Raw genomic sequence first — 20,825 nt, 5'->3', positions numbered from 1 at the left:
CCCCGTGAGCCGGCAGGGTCGTCATTTCCCTTGCAAACTCCATTCAAACGCCGTCCGGGCGGGCGGGCTCGGGACGCACCCCCTCCCTGCTCCCTGCGCCCGCCCCGCATTCCTTCGCGGTGACTCTGGGGAGGGTCGGAAGGGGCAGGAGTAGGAGGGAGAGGACCTTGCTCCCCGGCAGCCGCCCCACCCACCTCAGGGGCCCCTCCTCGCCTAGGGGCGCTCACAGACCGCCGGCCGGCCAAATGGGGCGCGTGGGGCGTCAGACCAGCCCCGCGCGGGTTCCCAGTACCTGCTCGCCCCACCCGGCCTCGGGGCGCCCCACCCGGCCGCCGCCCCCAGACAGGGGCCGGGCCGCCGCGGGGAGGGGCCTGAGCGGGTTTAAATCCGGGCGCCGCTGCTCCTGGGCCGTGGAGCGAGCGGAGCGACTGCGTGCAGAGCCCGGGGCGCCGTGCGGGCAGGTGGGATACCCGGCCGCGCCAGGGCGGGGCGCCACCAAACGAAACCGAACCGCCTGCGCGGGCGCTGGGCTGGGCTGGGTTGGGCTGGGCTGGGCTGGGCTGGGGTGGGCGCGCCGCTCGCCCGCGGGGTGGCCCGGAGCTCGGGGCTCCGGCTCGGCCGTGTCCCCACCCCGCGCAGTCTGAGCTCCGGCCGGAGCGGAGCGCTGCGGCCCGGTCCCCTCCGCACCAACCCTGGTGGGGGGCGTCCCGGCAGTCGCACCGAGCCCGGGGCGTGGGTGGGAAGGCTGAGGTTCCAGGCTTGAGCGTGGGAGATGCGGCCCGCGGGGCGTGGGTCTCGCCCGCCCGCGGCTCCTGGCTGGACGGGCGGCGCTCTGGGCGGGCCCTGCAGGCCAGGTCCCTCCTTGTCCCCCTGCAGGACAGGGGGCAGGTGCGGCTGGGGTGGGCCCAGGCGCTCCTGCGCGAGGCAATTAGGCTGACAAATTGAGCGGGCAAACGGGCCAGCGCGGTTCCTGGCTGCTGCTGGGCTGAGGGAGGCCAGTGCTAACCCACTGAGGGGCTACCTGCTGTTGGGGGGTGGGCAGGCACAGGGACGCCCACCAGGGGTCATCTCAAGACCCTTGGGAAGCAGAGGCAGGAGTGGCACTGCCCATTGTGTCCCCAACGCCCCCCGTGGACCTGGAACTCTACCAGCCCATCAGGGGACTTCTTTCAGCCTTGATCTCTGCCCCGGCAAGTGGACGGGATCTTAGGCAGCTGCCCACAGGGGACATGGGCCAAGGTTGCCACCTCCCTGTGTGGGCCTGAGGCAGCCTGGCCACCTGGCTTTGTTCTGATCTGTCTCAGGTGCACACCCAGCCAGCTCCCTGCCCCCACCCTTTCCCTGGCTGGAGTAGGGGTGCTGTCCTTCAAGTGCTGACAGGTGAGGCCCACTGTCCTCAGGAATTGCCTTTCCCCCACTTGTCGCCTGGGGGCCACCTGAGATAGGGCTACTCCAGGGAAACCACAGGAGGGGCCCTCCTCCCTTCTCCGATTCCTTTTGCTGTCTCTCTGCCAGACCTGAGGCCACCAGCCTCTGTGGTCACACACCATGCCACTTCTGTTGGTGGCCAGCTCTCTGGGACAGTGATCTTTTGGCTTCTGTGACCTTGGGCTTGCCTGGGTCTCCCACCCTTGAAACTGCTCCCTCTTCTGCTCCCCAGGCCCTGGACACCCGTCACATGCCCTGGTCTGTCTCTCCCAAGCTCCAGACCCCTCTGTCCATCTGCCTTCCCAAGGTCCCCACAGACTCAGGGCGCCCAGTCCCAGGACCTTCCTCAGGTCCCGCCTGGGCAGGGCCCACAGAGACTCATCCCAGGCCCAAGGTCACTGCTGACTGAATGGGGTGTGGTCCTGCAGCCGCAGCTGCATGGGGCCCTAGGCCCCCCACTCCCTGCTCTTATGTCCCTCAGGCCCCCTTCCTTGCAGGGCGCTGGAGCCTCCTGCTCGCAGAGTTTGTATTGGCTCCCCTGGATTTCCTGTCCAGCTGCCCCTCCCTGCTGCAGCACAGCCTGTCTGGGCTCTGGGCTGGCTGCCCACGTCCAGGCAGGGAGCCACCCACGGCCATGCCCACCTCGCCGCTCCTGCCCCTATCATGGCCCAGAATGCCCCTCCCCCCTTTGCTGGGCTGTGAGGTACCTCTTCTCTCCCACCCTCGTCCCCTGCCAGGGGACAGGTGCACTGTTCTAACTACCCTAGTAGCCCTGTTCCCTGGCACTCCTGCCGAGATCGGGGCAGTGCTGGGTGCTGGCCCTGCGCATCTCCCTCAGACTCACAGACTCTGTAAAGGTGGTCCTGGAGCCAGGCACACTTTAGCCAGGAAAAGCGCTGCTCACTGGTGCAGGTGGGCAGCAAAGTGTGAGTTCAGATCGGGGCCCAGCAGCAGAGTCTGACAGAGGATCAGGGAGTGGCCTCAGGACGACCCATGTGGAAGGGAAGAGAGGAAGCAGACAGACAGAGGGACAAGCTGGCCTGTATGCAGTCTCACCTACTCCTAGAAGGAGGTCAGAGAACGCTGCATCCACTGAGGTCACACCACGCCCTGGAACGCTGCTCCAAGGGTGCCCATGGGCCTCTCTTCCTGGGGAAACACGAAGGAGAAGGCCAGCAGGACAGACCCCAGTCCCTGCCGCTGCAGCGGGTCTCAGGGCCACACCGGGCACTCAGGGACTCCTTTCCAGGACCCGCTCCCCACTCCCCTCGCCCCCGCTGCTCTCGTCTGCTGCCAGAACTGGCCTAACCGGGCAGAGGAGGAGCCACATGGGCCCCCACCCCGCTGCAGGCCCCGCTCCTCCTGGTAGTCAGGTCAGCTCCCCTGCTGGGCAGGTCACTCCTCTTCAGGCCTCTTGGTCCTGGACACAGGGAGCCAGAGTGCCCTGGTTGCAGCTGTGGCCTTCAGCTCAGTGGGACTGTGGCAGAAGCGGTCCTCGTCTGGGACCAGGACATCTAAACCCACGGACCCCAGACCTGTGGGACGAGGAACCCAAACTCCCAGTGGGTCACTGGGGGGACAGTAGGAGATCACACCTGCTCCCACCCCTTGGTTCCTGGACCCTGTGGTCCACCTGCTGGGACAGGACGTTTTTGGGGCAGTAACCCCTCCTGGGGAATGGGGCCACCTGTGAGCTGGTGCTTTGCTGGTGCCTTTGAGGCCCTCGTACAACGGAGCTACCTCAGCCTGCCCTGCCCTGCAGGGACCAGAGCCTCTCCACTGGTCACCACAAGGCCCCAGGCGTCCACATGGGCTTCTGCTGTCCAGCTGGTCATTTGCAGCCTTTTGTGGTGTTTTCCAAAGGCTGACTGCTTAGCAACGCCCCACTATTCCACCATCCTGTGCACTCGTCCCCATCTTAGACGCCTGGTACTGCGCCCCGAGCACACCCACTCACTGGCCTGCTCACCTCGGGAAAGCTGCAATCGTGGTGCTTCCTGGAGCCCAGCTCTCACGGCCAGCCAGGTGGCGGCGGGCCCCTCCAAAGCCCCGCCTCGGTGTCTGCTTGGTCCTGGCACCAACCGTCTGTGATTCTGAGCAGCAGATCAGCTGCAGGGCATCTCCGAGGGCGCAGGCGCTGCATCTGTGCAAGGGGAGGGAGGGAGCAGGATCTTGCCGGGGAGGGTGGGCTCCATGTGGTCTCAGAAGGCAGCCCCATGGGCTGTGATGCCCCAAGTCCAGTCGAAGCACCGAGCCTGTGCTGCCTAGAAGGGAGTGATCTTGGGTGAGCTGATTCCCAAGGGAGCCACAGTTGGAGCCGTCTGCCTGCCTGGGACAGGCCTTCCCTGGGGGGGCTGAGTCCTGCAGTCCCTGATGGGGTCTGGGCAGTCCCACCGGGTCTGTGTGATGTCAAAGCCCTGGCTTATTTCTGCTGACAGCAGGGTACTCTGCACTGGTCTCAGCCATGCTGCCCCCTGCACAGCCCTGACCACGGAGAAGGTCTTCCCTGGAGGTCTCAGTCTCCCATCCCCCACGTTCACTTGCTGACCTCACCCTGCTCTGGGGGCTGGAGGACCACAGGGAGGGCGGCCTTGAGCGACACAGAGGGTGCTCACAAGCTGTGAGGCCAAGGGGTGCTGTGGAGGCCAGGGATATGGACGCGAGCTGGGCTGGTGTCAGGGAGTACCCCTCGGGGGCCAGCTGTGGGGAGAGAAGTGGGGGCGGCTCAGGGTTCAGACTCTGCCGAGTGGACTGGGGAGAGCTAGTCACGGAGCGTGAGTGGCTGTGGGGGTGTGCACTGGTCAGACGGCCGGGCACAGGGGTCCAGGAGGCAGCTGGACACGTGGTGCTGGATTCTAGGACAGGCTGGGCTCAAGCTGCCAATTTTGGGGGCTGAGGACAGTCACAAGGAGCTCTCCGATTTAATGAGTAAACGGAGATGGAGCAAAGCCACAGAGAAGGGGCCCCACGCCCCACAAGCCGAAGGTTGGGGGCCGTCAGATCCGAAATGCATGTGTTGGGTTTGGCAGTGGAGTTGGAGGTCATCTCAGCAAGAGCCATGGAGTGGGGGTGAGGGGCGGACAAGGGGGCTGAGGCTTCTCCTGAGACCCTGCGTGGGCTACAGGAGTTTGAGGAGTGGGCTTTGGGGTGCTGGTCGGGAGGCAAGGACAGGCATGGACGGGCTCCTGAGCAGCCGGACAGTGCCGGCAGGAATGAGGGTGTGGACCAGGGCGGGGACCGCGGGTGTGGTTCCCAGGAAATGAGAAGTGAACCCATTCGCGGGGAAGAGGGAGGGAGGCCCCGTCGTTTTGAGGCTGTTCCAACAATTATGCCAACCTGGGCAGCTTAAAACAGCAGAAACTCGTTCTCTCGCAGTTGGAGAGGCCAGGATCTGAAATCGATGCTTGCGACATTGGGCGGCCGTCTTTGGTGTCCCGGGCTTGTAGCTGCATACTCGTCTCCCTCCGTCCTCACCGGCCTTCTCCCTGTCTCTGTCTCTCTGTCTTCCTATAAGGACACTGGTCCTGTTGGATTAGGGCCCTCCCTAACCCAGTGTGACCGCGTCTTAATTTCATCTGCAAAGACCCTTTTTCCAAATAAGGCCACTGTCATAGGTACTGGAGGTTGGGACACACACATACCCTTCTGGGGGACACAATTTACTCAGCACAGAAAGGGACAGGCCTGGATGGAAGAGGTTGGTGTGCGGGTGTCATAGGGGTCAGAGGTTAGGCACCTGTCACCACTGCTCAGAGAACAGGGGCACACAGCTGTCTGCTAAGAGGACAGCTGTGCAGGGTGCTGAGGCTTTGAGCCAGCAGGGCAGGGAGACTGGAGCCTGGCCCTGCCCACGGCCCTCAGCAGGACCAGCAGGCTGGCACTGTCTTTGGTCTCTCAGGCCCCCCAGGCCAGGTGTGGGTGCTGAGAAGCCATAGCCCAGAGGGCCTGGGGGGCAGGGTGGGTGGAGGAGAACACAGTGGGCTGTGCCCTGAGACCTTGGGGCTCAGAGAGCGGACATCTGGCTGCAGCCCAGGGGAGCCCCAAGGGAGTGGAGGCCAGAGCAGAGGCTTCTGGAGCATTGGCCCTAGGTGTGGGGGAGGGTTTAAAGGAGGTCACCTGAAAGGGGGAGGTGGAAGAAGGACAAGGCGGAGTGCTGGTGTCCTTGAACACGTGGAGACCACCCAAGGGATGGTAGAGCGAGGGTGGACACTTTGGGGGGCAAAGCAGGGGCCAACTGGTTGGAAGGTGTGGGTGCTGAGGCTGAGGGTGGGGGGAGCCACAGCCCAGGGGATGCAGGGCTGAGCTGGGACACGAGCACACAGGGCCCCAGCCCCCTGCACCAGGACTGGGGGGGCCAGCCTGAGGATCTTGGGCTTAGATGGAGCCCAGAGGATGGCCTATAAGAGAAATAGAGCCGCACGTCCTAGCTGGCTGGCCTAGAGTCCTTGTGCTCATGTGGTCCCTCCTGGGACCCAGTGGGGCAAGGGGATGGACCCCATGTAGGGGATGGACCCCACGTAGATGCCGATCCTTGTCCCCCAGGAGGACCAGCTGCTCCTAGAGGCAGACCTAGGGTCTAGGATTGACCCCCTGACCGTGTCTCCCTCTCAGAGGCCATCTCAGGGCCCCTAAGAGAGCTTTTCCATCCCCTGCAGGGAGCAGACACAGTGGACCTTGGGTGAGAGTTCTGCACGACCAGCTGGGCACGATGAACGGCCACGTCTCTTCTCCTCTTGATGTCCTGGTTACCAACGACACCAAGCCAGCCATCGTCTCCAAGACCATGAAGGCCGTGCTGGGAGCTGGCACCCCCTTGGGGCCCTCAGCTGAGGCAGCCTCGTCCACCCAGGCCAGGAGCATCGCTGGGGTGTATGTGGAGGCCTCGGGCCAGGCCCAGAGTCTCTACACTGCCATGAAGCAGGGTCTCCTGCCTGGTGGGCTTGGGCTGGCTCTGCTGGAGGCCCAGGCAGCCACCGGGGGCCTCGTGGACCCTGCCCAGGGCCAGCTGCTCCCTGTATCTGAGGCCCTGCAGCAGGGCCTGGTGGGCCTGGAGCTGAAGGAGAAGCTGCTGGCTGCTGAGCGTGCGGTCACTGGATATCCAGACCCCTATGGGGGTGGGAGGCTGGCCCTCTTCCAGGCCATCGGGAAGGAGGTTGTAGACAGGGCACTGGGGTGGAGCTGGCTAGAGGCCCAGCTGGCCACTGGGGGCCTGGTAGACCCCATCCAGGGCACACGTGTGGCTCCCGAGCTGGCCTGCCAGCAGGGCCTCCTGGACCAGGAGACATGGCGTGGCCTGTCAGAGCATGAGCCCGGCTCGGGTGCCCTGGGCTTCCTGGACCCCAACACTCTGGAGAAACTGCCGTACCATGAGCTGCTGGGCAGGTGTGTGCGGGCCCCCAACACGGGGCTGGCCCTGCTGCCCCTCAAGACCACTTTCTGCACCCTGAGTGGGGCAGTAAGCTTGGCCGAGCTGCTGGAGGCAGGGGTCCTGGACCAGGAGACGGCCCGGGGCCTGCGGGAGGGCAGGCTGGCGGTGCCAGACGTGAGCGCACGCGCTGAGGTGCAGCGCTACCTGCAGGGCACCGGCAGCATGGTGGGGGTCGTCCTGCTGCCCACTGGCCTCAAGAAGAGCTTCTTCCAGGCCGTCACTGAGCACCTGCTCCCAATGGGGGCCGCGCTTCCATTCCTGGAGGCCCAGGCTGCCACCTGCACGCTGGTGGACCCAGCCTCTGGCCGGCAGCTGTTGGTAGATGAGGCAGTCAGGGCAGGCCTGGTCGGCCCAGAGCTCCACAGGCAGCTCCTGGTGGCAGAGCAGGCAGTGATGGGGTACCATGATCCCTTTAGTGGCACCCGCATCCCCCTCTTCCAGGCCATGAAGAAGGAGCTGGTGGACAGGCCTCTGGCGCTGCGGCTCCTGGATGCCCAGCTGGCCACAGGTGGGCTAGTGCGTCCGACCCACAGGCTCCGGCTGCCCCTGGAGGCCGCCCTGCGCTTCGGCTGCCTGGACGAAGAGACTCAACAATGTCTCTCGCAGGCTGCTGGCTTCTTGGACCCCAGCACACAGGAGAGTCTCAGCTACGGGCAGCTGCTGGCCCGCTGTGTCACCGACCCAGAGACGGGGCTGGCCTTCCTGCCCCTCTCAGTGGGAGCCCTCAGAGAGGAGCCCCAGGGACCCCCATTCATCGAGCACAGCACGCGACAGGCCTTGAGTGCGGCCACGACCACCGTCTCCACGGGCAAGTTCCAGGGCCGGCTCGTGTCACTCTGGGACCTGCTCTTCTCTGAGGCAGTCCCTGTGGAGCAGAGGGCGACGCTGGCCCAGCAGCACAAGGAAGGGACCCTCTCGGTGGACGAGCTGGCAGCTACACTGAGGGCCACCCTTGAGCAGGCTGCAGCCACTGCCAGAACCACCTTTGCTGGGCTGAGGGTCGCCGTGACACCGGGAGAGCTACTGAGCGCAGAGATCATCGACAAACACGTCTATGAGCAGCTGGAACGAGGACAGACCACAGCCCAGGATGTGGGCAGCCTGGACTCGGTGCAGAGGTACTTGCAGGGCACTGGCTGCATTGCCGGCCTGCTGCTGCCCGACTCCCAGGAGCGGCTCAGTATCTACGAGGCTCGCAGGAAGGGGCTGCTCAGGCCCGGCACGGCCCTCATCCTGCTGGAGGCGCAGGCAGCCACCGGCTTCATCATCGACCCCAAAGAAAACAAGAGATACTCCGTGGAAGAGGCACTAAGGGCCGGTGTCATTGGGCCCGATGTGTTCACCAAGCTGCTGTCAGCCGAGCGCGCCGTCACCGGCTACACCGACCCCTACACCGGGGAGCAGATCTCCCTCTTCCAGGCCATGAAGAAGGACCTCATCGTGAGGGACCACGGCATCCGCCTGCTGGAGGCCCAGATCGCCACGGGCGGCGTCATCGACCCCGTGCACAGCCACCGCGTGCCCGTGGAGGTCGCCTACCAGCGCGGCTACTTCGACCAGACGTTGAACTTGATCCTGGCGGACCCGAGCGACGACACCAAGGGCTTCTTCGACCCCAACACACACGAGAACCTCACCTACATGCAGCTGCTGGAGCGCTGCATGCATGACCCCGACTCAGGGCTCTTCCTGCTGCGGCTCAGCAGCACAAAGCCCCAACTGGTGGACGGCGCCACCCGGCAGGCCTTCCAGAGCCTGTTGCTGTCAGTGAAGTATGGGCGGTTCCAGGGGCAGAGGGTCTCTGCGTGGGAGCTGATCAACTCGGAACGCTTCAGTGAGGACCGGAGGAGGCAGCTCCTGCGAGACTACCGGCTGCGCAAGGTCTCACTGGAGCAGGTTGCACAGCTGCTGGAGAGAGAGATGGGGAGGTGGGCGGACATCACCCTGCCTGCGCTGCGGGGCCGGGTTACCGCCTACCAGCTCCTGGAGGCCCACATCATTGACCAAGAGCTCCTGGACCGGGTGCTAGTGGGGGCAGTCAGCCCCGAGGATCTCCTCCACATGGACGGTGTCCACAGGTACTTGCGTGGCTCCGGCTCCGTGGGTGGCGTGCTGTTACAGCCCTCCAACCAGCGGCTCGGTCTCTACCAGGCCATGCAGCAGAAACTGCTGGGGCCAGGAGTGGCCCTGGCCCTGCTGGAGGCCCAGGCAGCCACTGGAGCCATTATTGACCCCCACAGTCTGGAGACCCTGTCGGTGGATGAGGCCGTGTGCAGGGAGCTGGTGGGGCCGGAGCTGTATGGCAGGCTGAGACAGGCCGAGGATGCCGTCACCGGCTTCAGAGACCCCTTCTCTGGGAAGCGAGTGTCCCTGTTCCAGGCCATGAAGAAGGGCCTTGTCCCTGTGGAGCAGGCTACCCGCTTCCTGGAGGCCCAGGTGGCCACAGGAGGAGTGATTGACCCCACCGGCCACTACCACCTCCCCATGTCCGTGGCCACCCAGCGTGGCTGCATCGACCAGGACATGGAGATGGCCTTGTCCAGCTCCTCTGAGACCTTCCCCACGCCAGACGGCCGGGGACACACCAGCTACGCTGGGCTTCTGGAGCAGTGTCTGAGGGACGAGGCCTCTGGCCTTCGCCTCCTGCCCCTGCCAGAAAGTGCTCCCACTGTTCCCACAGACGAGCAGATGCGGGAGACCCTGCAGGCCACAGAGGGGGCTAAAGATGGCACGTCCCTCTGGGAGCTGCTGGACTCCTGCCACTTCACCGAGGAGCAGCGGAGGGGCTTTTTGGAGGACTTTAGGGTGGGGAAGACCACCTTGCAGCAGCTGCAGGCAGCCGTGAGGAGGTGGGTGCAGGAGGCAGAGCTCCTGGCGCAGGCCCGCGTCACGCTGCCTGGCCCTCGGGGCGAGATCCCTGCTGTCTGGCTGCTGGATGCTGGCGTCATCACCCAGGAGGCCCTGTTGGCACTGGCTCAGGGTGCACGGTCACCTGCTGAGGTCGCTGAGCAGCCTGAGGTGAAGGCCTGCCTGTGGGGCACGGGCTGTGTGGCGGGCGTCCTACTGCAGCCCTCAGGTGCCAAGGCAAGCATCGCCCAGGCCATGAGGGACGGCCTCCTGCCTGTGGGCCTGGGGCGGAGACTGCTGGAGGCCCAGGTGGCGTCTGGCTCCCTTGTGGACCCTCTGACCAACCAGAGACTGTCAGTGGAAGGTGCAGTCCAGGCTGGCCTGGTGGATGGGGCACTGGGTGAGCAGCTGCGGCAGGCTGAGGCAGCAGTGGCTGGGTACACGGACCCCTACTCGGGGGGCACCCTCTCACTGTGGCAGGCCATGGAGAAGGGGCTCATGCCCCAGAGTGAGGGCTTCCCCCTTCTGCAGGCGCAGCTGGCCACAGGGGGTGTGGTGGACCCCGTCCACGGGGTGCACCTGCCCCAGGTGGCAGCCTGCAGACTTGGCCTCCTGGACGAGCCGACATGCCAGGCGCTGACCACGACAGACGAGGACAGCAAGTTCTTCTTCGACCCAAGCACGCGGGACAGGGTGTCATACCAGCAGCTCAAGGAGCGCTGTGTCCTGGATGCCGACACCGGCCTGTGGCTGCTGCCACTTCCCGAGGACGTGGCGCTCGAGGTGGACAACCACACAGCGGTGGCCCTGAGGGCCATGAAGGTGCCCGTCAGCACGGGAAGGTTCAAGGGCCTCAGCGTGTCGCTCTGGGACCTGCTGCACTCAGAGTACGTCAGCATCCAAAAACGGCGGGAGCTGGCAGTGCTCTGCCAGTCTGGGAGGGCCACAGCCCTGCGGCAGGTGGTCAGCGCGGTCACTGCCCTGGTTGAGGCCTCAGAAAGGCAGCCTTCAAGGGCTGCCTTCAGAGGTCTCCGGAAGCAGGTGTCGGCCAGCGACCTGTTCAGGTCCCAGCTGATCGACAAGAAGACACTGGACGAGCTGAATCAGGGGAGGAAGACTGTGCAAGAGGTGACAGAGATGGACAGCGTGAGGCAGTTCTTGGAAGGAGGCAACTTCATCGCCGGGGTCCTTGTCCAGGGCACAAAGGAAAGGATGAGCATCTCGGAGGCCCTGAGGAGGCACGTCCTGCGGCCGGGCACAGCCCTGGTACTGCTGGAGGCCCAGGCGGCCACTGGCTTCCTCATTGACCCCGTGGAAAACCAGAAGCTGACCGTGGAGGAGGCCTTTGCAGCCGGGATGTTTGGCCGGGAAACCTACCAGAAGCTGCTGTCGGCCGAGCGCGCCGTCACCGGCTACACCGACCCCTACACCGGGGAGCAGATCTCCCTCTTCCAGGCCATGAAGAAGGACCTCATCGTGAGGGACCACGGCATCCGCCTGCTGGAGGCCCAGATCGCCACGGGCGGCATCATCGACCCCGTGCACAGCCACCGCGTGCCCGTGGAGGTGGCCTACCAGCGCGGCTACTTCGACGAGGAGATGAACCGCGTGCTGGCGGACCCGAGCGACGACACCAAGGGCTTCTTCGACCCCAACACGCACGAGAACCTCACCTACCTGCAGCTGCTGGAGCGCTGCGTGCGCGACCCTGACACGGGGCTCTACATGCTGCAAATTGTTAAAAAAGGAGAAACCTACATGTATGTTGATGAAGCCACAAGGCAAGTTCTGCAATCCAAAACTACGACGATGCATGTGGGAAAGTTTGCTAATCAGATGGTCTCCTTCTGGGACCTGCTGTCCTCCCAGTATTTCACAGAGGAAAGGAAGCGAGAGCTTGTCCAGGAGTACAGAGCCCAAAAATTGAGCCTGGAGAAGTTGTTGGAGGTCCTTACCACGACAATCGAAGAAACAGAAAAGCAAAACCAAGTCATCAAGGTGGCAGCCATTGGTGGGGAGGTGACAGCTGCAGAGCTATTCAATTCTGGAATCATTGATAAAAAGACCCTGGACACCCTGCACAGGAGGCAAGGTGGGGGGCAGGACCTCAGCTGGCTAGAACACGTGAAGACCTATCTGGAAGGCAGTGGCTGCATTGCAGGGGTGACGGCACCTGCCACCCAGGAGGTGATGAGCTTCTATGAGGCCAGCAGGAGAGGACTCATCCCTGTGGGGTTTGCAACTCAGCTGCTGGAGGCACAGGCGGCCACAGGGTTCATGCTGGACCCCCTCAGCCACCAGAGGCTGTCTGTGGATGAGGCCGTGGTGGCCGGCCTGGTGGGGAAAGAGTTGCAGGAAAGGCTTCTGAATGCCGAGAAGGCCGCCAAAGGCTACGTGGACCCAGCCACGGGAGACACGATCTCGCTGTTCCAGGCCATGAAAAGGAAGTTAGTGAAACAGGAGGAGGCTCTCAGACTGCTGGAGGTGCAGGTAGCCACGGGGGGCGTCATCGACCCGCTGCACCACCACCGGCTCCCGCTGGACACAGCCTACAAACGAGGCTGTCTGCACCAGGACATGTACCCTCTCGTTTCAGATCAGAAGCACATGAATAAAAGGTTTGTGGATCCCAACACTCAAGAGAAGGTGACATATCAGGAGCTGCAGGAAAGGAGCCGCCAGGAAGAGGGGGCGGGCTGGGCTCTGTTCCCGGTGCTCACAGACAGAAAGGACGTGGAGTACATCGATGAGGCAACAAGGAGTGCCCTGGAGGCCAAGCGGGTGGAGGTCACAGTAGGAAGGTACAAGGGCCAGACGCCATCAGTGTGGGAGCTGCTGAACTCAGAATATGTGACAGAGGAGAAGAAACTCGAGTTAGTAAGTCAATACAAAAGAGATACAACACATGCACTAGAAAAAGTAGTCAAAATTATATTTGAAATCATTGACGAAAAGGAAAAGAGCAATAAACAACTATGGTTCAGAGGGATCAGAGGACAAATCACAGCCGCCGAGCTCTACCGGTCGGCAATCATCAGCAAGGAGACGCTGGAGGAACTGGAGAAAGGAGGAGGCAGAGTGGAAGACATCGAGGAAAATGAAGCAGTAAAGCGCTACCTGGAGGGGACTGGCTGCATCGCGGGCGTGCTGGTGCCCGCCAAGGACCAGCCCGGGCGGCAGGAGAAGATGAGCATCTACCAGGCCATGTGGAAGGGCGTCCTGCGGCCCGGCACGGCCCTGGTGCTGCTGGAGGCGCAGGCCGCCACCGGCTTCGTCATCGACCCCGTGGGCAACCAGAGGCTGTCCGTGGAGGAGGCGGTGGCCGCGGGCGTGGTGGGCGGCGAGATCCAGGACAAGCTGCTGTCGGCCGAGCGCGCCGTCACCGGCTACACCGACCCCTACACCGGGGAGCAGATCTCCCTCTTCCAGGCCATGAAGAAGGACCTCATCGTGAGGGACCACGGCATCCGCCTGCTGGAGGCCCAGATCGCCACGGGCGGCGTCATCGACCCCGTGCACAGCCACCGCGTGCCCGTGGAGGTGGCCTACCAGCGCGGCTACTTCGACGAGGAGATGAACCGCGTGCTGGCGGACCCGAGCGACGACACCAAGGGCTTCTTCGACCCCAACACGCACGAGAACCTCACCTACATGCAGCTGCTGCGGCGCTGCGTGCGCGACCCGGACACGGGGCTCTACATGCTGCAGCTGGCCGACCGGGGCTCCGCCGTGCACCAGCTGAGCGAGGAGCTGCGCGCCGCCCTGCGCGACGCCCGCGTCACGCCCGGCCCGGGCGTCTTCCAGGGCCACAGCGTCTCCGTCTGGGAGCTCCTCTTCTACCGGGAGGTCCCCGAGAGCCGGCGGCAGGACCTGCTGCGCAGCTACCGGGCGGGCGCGCTGACCGCGCAGGAGGTGGGCGCCGCCCTCACCGCGCTGCTGGCCCGGGCCGAGGACGGGGGCCCGCGCCCGGCGCCCCCGGACCCTCGGGGGGCGCTGCGCGCCGCCACCATGGAGGTGAAGGCGGGCCGTCTGCGGGGGCCGGCGGTGCCCGTGTGGGACGTGCTGGCGTCCAGCTACGTGGGCGGCGCCACGCGGGAGCAGCTGCTGGCCCAGTTCGGCTCGGGGACGCTGGGCTTGCCCGCGCTGACCCGCAGGCTGACCACCATCATCGAGGAGGCCGAGGCGGCCCACGGGACCGAGCAGGCGCACGGGGACGCCGCCGCAGGCCCGGGAGAGCCGGGCGAGCCTGGGGAGCCGGGGCCGCCGGGGCGCCGTGACGGCGAGGCCGACGCCGAGGCCGCCCGTCGCCTCCAGGAGCAGGCCCTGCGCGCCGCCACCATGGAGGTGGGCGTCGGGCAGTTCCGGGGACAGCGGGTCTCCGTGTGGGACGTCCTCTTCTCCTCCTACCTGGGCCAGGCCCGCCGGGACGAGCTCCTGGCCCAGCACGCGGCCGGCGCCCTGGCCCTGCCCGCCCTGGTCGCCACCCTCAGCCAGCTCATCGAGGAGACGGAGGAGCGGCTGAGCAAGGTGTCCTTCCGGGGCCTGAGGCGCCAGGTGTCCGCGTCCGAGCTGCGCACGTCCGGGATCCTGGGCCCCGAGACCCTGCGGGACCTGGCCCAGGGCACGAAGACCCTGCAGGAGGTGACGGAGATGGACTCGGTCAAGCGCTACCTGGAGGGCACGAGCTGCATCGCGGGCGTGCTGGTGCCCGCCAAGGACCAGCCCGGGCGGCAGGAGAAGATGAGCATCTACCAGGCCATGTGGAAGGGCGTCCTGCGGCCCGGCACGGCCCTGGTGCTGCTGGAGGCGCAGGCCGCCACCGGCTTCGTCATCGACCCCGTGGGCAACCAGAGGCTGTCCGTGGAGGAGGCGGTGGCCGCGGGCGTGGTGGGCGGCGAGATCCAGGACAAGCTGCTGTCGGCCGAGCGCGCCGTCACCGGCTACACCGACCCCTACACCGGGGAGCAGATCTCCCTCTTCCAGGCCATGAAGAAGGACCTCATCGTGAGGGACCACGGCATCCGCCTGCTGGAGGCCCAGATCGCCACGGGCGGCGTCATCGACCCCGTGCACAGCCACCGCGTGCCCGTGGAGGTGGCCTACCAGCGCGGCTACTTCGACGAGGAGATGAACCGCGTGCTGGCGGACCCGAGCGACGACACCAAGGGCTTCTTCGACCCCAACACGCACGAGAACCTCACCTACATGCAGCTGCTGCGGCGCTGCGTGCGCGACCCGGACACGGGGCTCTACATGCTGCAGCTGGCCGACCGGGGCTCCGCCGTGCACCAGCTGAGCGAGGAGCTGCGCGCCGCCCTGCGCGACGCCCGCGTCACGCCCGGCCCGGGCGTCTTCCAGGGCCACAGCGTCTCCGTCTGGGAGCTCCTCTTCTACCGGGAGGTCCCCGAGAGCCGGCGGCAGGACCTGCTGCGCAGCTACCGGGCGGGCGCGCTGACCGCGCAGGAGGTGGGCGCCGCCCTCACCGCGCTGCTGGCCCGGGCCGAGGACGGGGGCCCGCGCCCGGCGCCCCCGGACCCTCGGGGGGCGCTGCGCGCCGCCACCATGGAGGTGAAGGCGGGCCGTCTGCGGGGGCCGGCGGTGCCCGTGTGGGACGTGCTGGCGTCCAGCTACGTGGGCGGCGCCACGCGGGAGCAGCTGCTGGCCCAGTTCGGCTCGGGGACGCTGGGCTTGCCCGCGCTGACCCGCAGGCTGACCACCATCATCGAGGAGGCCGAGGCGGCCCACGGGACCGAGCAGGCGCACGGGGACGCCGCCGCAGGCCCGGGAGAGCCGGGCGAGCCTGGGGAGCCGGGGCCGCCGGGGCGCCGTGACGGCGAGGCCGACGCCGAGGCCGCCCGTCGCCTCCAGGAGCAGGCCCTGCGCGCCGCCACCATGGAGGTGGGCGTCGGGCAGTTCCGGGGACAGCGGGTCTCCGTGTGGGACGTCCTCTTCTCCTCCTACCTGGGCCAGGCCCGCCGGGACGAGCTCCTGGCCCAGCACGCGGCCGGCGCCCTGGCCCTGCCCGCCCTGGTCGCCACCCTCAGCCAGCTCATCGAGGAGACGGAGGAGCGGCTGAGCAAGGTGTCCTTCCGGGGCCTGAGGCGCCAGGTGTCCGCGTCCGAGCTGCGCACGTCCGGGATCCTGGGCCCCGAGACCCTGCGGGACCTGGCCCAGGGCACGAAGACCCTGCAGGAGGTGACGGAGATGGACTCGGTCAAGCGCTACCTGGAGGGCACGAGCTGCATCGCGGGCGTGCTGGTGCCCGCCAAGGACCAGCCCGGGCGGCAGGAGAAGATGAGCATCTACCAGGCCATGTGGAAGGGCGTCCTGCGGCCCGGCACGGCCCTGGTGCTGCTGGAGGCGCAGGCCGCCACCGGCTTCGTCATCGACCCCGTGGGCAACCAGAGGCTGTCCGTGGAGGAGGCGGTGGCCGCGGGCGTGGTGGGCGGCGAGATCCAGGACAAGCTGCTGTCGGCCGAGCGCGCCGTCACCGGCTACACCGACCCCTACACCGGGGAGCAGATCTCCCTCTTCCAGGCCATGAAGAAGGACCTCATCGTGAGGGACCACGGCATCCGCCTGCTGGAGGCCCAGATCGCCACGGGCGGCGTCATCGACCCCGTGCACAGCCACCGCGTGCCCGTGGAGGTGGCCTACCAGCGCGGCTACTTCGACGAGGAGATGAACCGCGTGCTGGCGGACCCGAGCGACGACACCAAGGGCTTCTTCGACCCCAACACGCACGAGAACCTCACCTACATGCAGCTGCTGCGGCGCTGCGTGCGCGACCCGGACACGGGGCTCTACATGCTGCAGCTGGCCGACCGGGGCTCCGCCGTGCACCAGCTGAGCGAGGAGCTGCGCGCCGCCCTGCGCGACGCCCGCGTCACGCCCGGCCCGGGCGTCTTCCAGGGCCACAGCGTCTCCGTCTGGGAGCTCCTCTTCTACCGGGAGGTCCCCGAGAGCCGGCGGCAGGACCTGCTGCGCAGCTACCGGGCGGGCGCGCTGACCGCGCAGGAGGTGGGCGCCGCCCTCACCGCGCTGCTGGCCCGGGCCGAGGACGGGGGCCCGCGCCCGGCGCCCCCGGACCCTCGGGGGGCGCTGCGCGCCGCCACCATGGAGGTGAAGGCGGGCCGTCTGCGGGGGCCGGCGGTGCCCGTGTGGGACGTGCTGGCGTCCAGCTACGTGGGCGGCGCCACGCGGGAGCAGCTGCTGGCCCAGTTCGGCTCGGGGACGCTGGGCTTGCCCGCGCTGACCCGCAGGCTGACCACCATCATCGAGGAGGCCGAGGCGGCCCACGGGACCGAGCAGGCGCACGGGGACGCCGCCGCAGGCCCGGGAGAGCCGGGCGAGCCTGGGGAGCCGGGGCCGCCGGGGCGCCGTGACGGCGAGGCCGACGCCGAGGCCGCCCGTCGCCTCCAGGAGCAGGCCCTGCGCGCCGCCACCATGGAGGTGGGCGTCGGGCAGTTCCGGGGACAGCGGGTCTCCGTGTGGGACGTCCTCTTCTCCTCCTACCTGGGCCAGGCCCGCCGGGACGAGCTCCTGGCCCAGCACGCGGCCGGCGCCCTGGCCCTGCCCGCCCTGGTCGCCACCCTCAGCCAGCTCATCGAGGAGACGGAGGAGCGGCTGAGCAAGGTGTCCTTCCGGGGCCTGAGGCGCCAGGTGTCCGCGTCCGAGCTGCGCACGTCCGGGATCCTGGGCCCCGAGACCCTGCGGGACCTGGCCCAGGGCACGAAGACCCTGCAGGAGGTGACGGAGATGGACTCGGTCAAGCGCTACCTGGAGGGCACGAGCTGCATCGCGGGCGTGCTGGTGCCCGCCAAGGACCAGCCCGGGCGGCAGGAGAAGATGAGCATCTACCAGGCCATGTGGAAGGGCGTCCTGCGGCCCGGCACGGCCCTGGTGCTGCTGGAGGCGCAGGCCGCCACCGGCTTCGTCATCGACCCCGTGGGCAACCAGAGGCTGTCCGTGGAGGAGGCGGTGGCCGCGGGCGTGGTGGGCGGCGAGATCCAGGACAAGCTGCTGTCGGCCGAGCGCGCCGTCACCGGCTACACCGACCCCTACACCGGGGAGCAGATCTCCCTCTTCCAGGCCATGAAGAAGGACCTCATCGTGAGGGACCACGGCATCCGCCTGCTGGAGGCCCAGATCGCCACGGGCGGCGTCATCGACCCCGTGCACAGCCACCGCGTGCCCGTGGAGGTGGCCTACCAGCGCGGCTACTTCGACGAGGAGATGAACCGCGTGCTGGCGGACCCGAGCGACGACACCAAGGGCTTCTTCGACCCCAACACGCACGAGAACCTCACCTACATGCAGCTGCTGCGGCGCTGCGTGCGCGACCTGGACACGGGGCTCTACATGCTGCAGCTGGCCGACCGGGGCTCCGCCGTGCACCAGCTGAGCGAGGAGCTGCGCGCCGCCCTGCGCGACGCCCGCGTCACGCCCGGCCCGGGCGTCTTCCAGGGCCACAGCGTCTCCGTCTGGGAGCTCCTCTTCTACCGGGAGGTCCCCGAGAGCCGGCGGCAGGACCTGCTGCGCAGCTACCGGGCGGGCGCGCTGACCGCGCAGGAGGTGGGCGCCGCCCTCACCGCGCTGCTGGCCCGGGCCGAGGACGGGGGCCCGCGCCCGGCGCCCCCGGACCCTCGGGGGGCGCTGCGCGCCGCCACCATGGAGGTGAAGGCGGGCCGTCTGCGGGGGCCGGCGGTGCCCGTGTGGGACGTGCTGGCGTCCAGCTACGTGGGCGGCGCCACGCGGGAGCAGCTGCTGGCCCAGTTCGGCTCGGGGACGCTGGGCTTGCCCGCGCTGACCCGCAGGCTGACCACCATCATCGAGGAGGCCGAGGCGGCCCACGGGACCGAGCAGGCGCACGGGGACGCCGCCGCAGGCCCGGGAGAGCCGGGCGAGCCTGGGGAGCCGGGGCCGCCGGGGCGCCGTGACGGCGAGGCCGACGCCGAGGCCGCCCGTCGCCTCCAGGAGCAGGCCCTGCGCGCCGCCACCATGGAGGTGGGCGTCGGGCAGTTCCGGGGACAGCGGGTCTCCGTGTGGGACGTCCTCTTCTCCTCCTACCTGGGCCAGGCCCGCCGGGACGAGCTCCTGGCCCAGCACGCGGCCGGCGCCCTGGCCCTGCCCGCCCTGGTCGCCACCCTCAGCCAGCTCATCGAGGAGACGGAGGAGCGGCTGAGCAAGGTGTCCTTCCGGGGCCTGAGGCGCCAGGTGTCCGCGTCCGAGCTGCGCACGTCCGGGATCCTGGGCCCCGAGACCCTGCGGGACCTGGCCCAGGGCACGAAGACCCTGCAGGAGGTGACGGAGATGGACTCGGTCAAGCGCTACCTGGAGGGCACGAGCTGCATCGCGGGCGTGCTGGTGCCCGCCAAGGACCAGCCCGGGCGGCAGGAGAAGATGAGCATCTACCAGGCCATGTGGAAGGGCGTCCTGCGGCCCGGCACGGCCCTGGTGCTGCTGGAGGCGCAGGCCGCCACCGGCTTCGTCATCGACCCCGTGGGCAACCAGAGGCTGTCCGTGGAGGAGGCGGTGGCCGCGGGCGTGGTGGGCGGCGAGATCCAGGACAAGCTGCTGTCGGCCGAGCGCGCCGTCACCGGCTACACCGACCCCTACACCGGGGAGCAGATCTCCCTCTTCCAGGCCATGAAGAAGGACCTCATCGTGAGGGACCACGGCATCCGCCTGCTGGAGGCCCAGATCGCCACGGGCGGCGTCATCGACCCCGTGCACAGCCACCGCGTGCCCGTGGAGGTGGCCTACCAGCGCGGCTACTTCGACGAGGAGATGAACCGCGTGCTGGCGGACCCGAGCGACGACACCAAGGGCTTCTTCGACCCCAACACGCACGAGAACCTCACCTACATGCAGCTGCTCCAGAGGGCCACTGTTGACCCCGAGACTGGCCTCTTATTTCTTTCTCTCTCTTGAGATGAATGAAGCCTGTGTTACTTTGTCCTCTCTTTGTGTATATATATAGATATAGAATATAGATACAGATGTAGATTATATGTAGTTCATATATAGATGCAAAATATGTTACTGTATATTTCAACATTTTCTTATTTCCACCTTTTTTTGCCTTGTGTCCAACTAACTTCTTTCATACATCTGCTGCCATTCTCCTTTTTCCATATTACTTTTTTCCCATGTTCACTCATTTCCACTCAGAGAAGTGCATGCTCTTTTCTCATCTTCATCATGATAACTCCTGGTTTTCTAACTTGTGAATCTTCCATCTATTTTTTTTTCATGAAATTTGACCCTGAGCATGCCTGATAAACTCTGCTACACTTTGTGAACGTTAATAATGGAAATCTCAAGTAAAATTAATGTTGGGATTCTCACAATATCTACCACTCACTGTTGATTACCCCAAAGAGGAAGGGACTGAATCTTGTGTCCCCATCAGGATGTTTCCTACTACTTTACTCTAGGAAGAGGAAGGAAGATTTTCTTCTTGCCCAGCAACAAGCTAAGGCAAGGTAAAATGCCACGGCTCAGCCAATGAGAAGCCATTGCCGCCCTGAACTGTTACTTTCTCCCAGTGGACTTTCCTTCAGAACAACTCGTCCCCATTCTCCCTTTTTCTCTATAAAAACAAGCTCCCCTGTTTTGTTCTGTGGATTTGCCTGTGGTTCACCAATGTTTGCATGTCCTGAATTGTAATTCTTTTGCTATTTTCAAATAAAGTCATTTTGCTAGTATAATAACTGGGTATTTTATTTTAAAGTTGACAATTTAGAATGAAGAACTCTGTTGGTCCTCGGAATATCTTCCTTAAGTGTATACATCAATATGTTGCATTCATATTTTTATTAAATGTATTCCTTTCAATTACAGAGTAATTCTCCTGTTTGTAGACTAACTCATTTCCTCTCAATTCGTATCTATAGTTCACTGGCTTATGGCTCTCAATTTGGGGTCCAATTGGGTGGCTGTGCATCCCACTGCTGTGCTCACCGAAGGCACAGGCTGATTCTGTCTCTTTGGTGCAGATCTTCCCGTTTTTGGAGCTATGGCTTTTATAATTTACAAAGAAATGTTTATGTAGAAACAAAGCTCTCTTGTCTGATTTCAGATTTTTGATGGTTCATCAACAAAACTGTATATCCTCATC

General features: G+C 65.5%; 1 protein-coding gene across 1 annotated transcript; it reads left to right on the top strand.

Annotated features, from left to right (window-relative positions):
- Positions 1-280: 280 nt before the first annotated feature.
- Positions 281-20,754, top strand: EPPK1 (epiplakin 1). Its single transcript, XM_070481854.1, has 2 exons — positions 281-461; positions 6,084-20,754. The coding sequence occupies exon 2, from the start codon at positions 6,137-6,139 to the stop codon at positions 19,634-19,636; it is 13,500 nt and encodes a 4,499-aa protein (XP_070337955.1). The 5' UTR covers positions 281-461; positions 6,084-6,136; the 3' UTR covers positions 19,637-20,754.
- The last annotated feature ends 71 nt before the right edge of the window (positions 20,755-20,825 follow it).

The sequence above is a fragment of the Equus asinus genome, chromosome 12, assembly GCF_041296235.1.
Source record: "Equus asinus isolate D_3611 breed Donkey chromosome 12, EquAss-T2T_v2, whole genome shotgun sequence".
NCBI classification, from domain to species: Eukaryota; Metazoa; Chordata; class Mammalia; order Perissodactyla; family Equidae; genus Equus; species Equus asinus.
The sequence above is the reverse complement of the archived record's forward strand: the minus strand, read 5'-3'. Positions and strand labels throughout refer to the sequence as shown.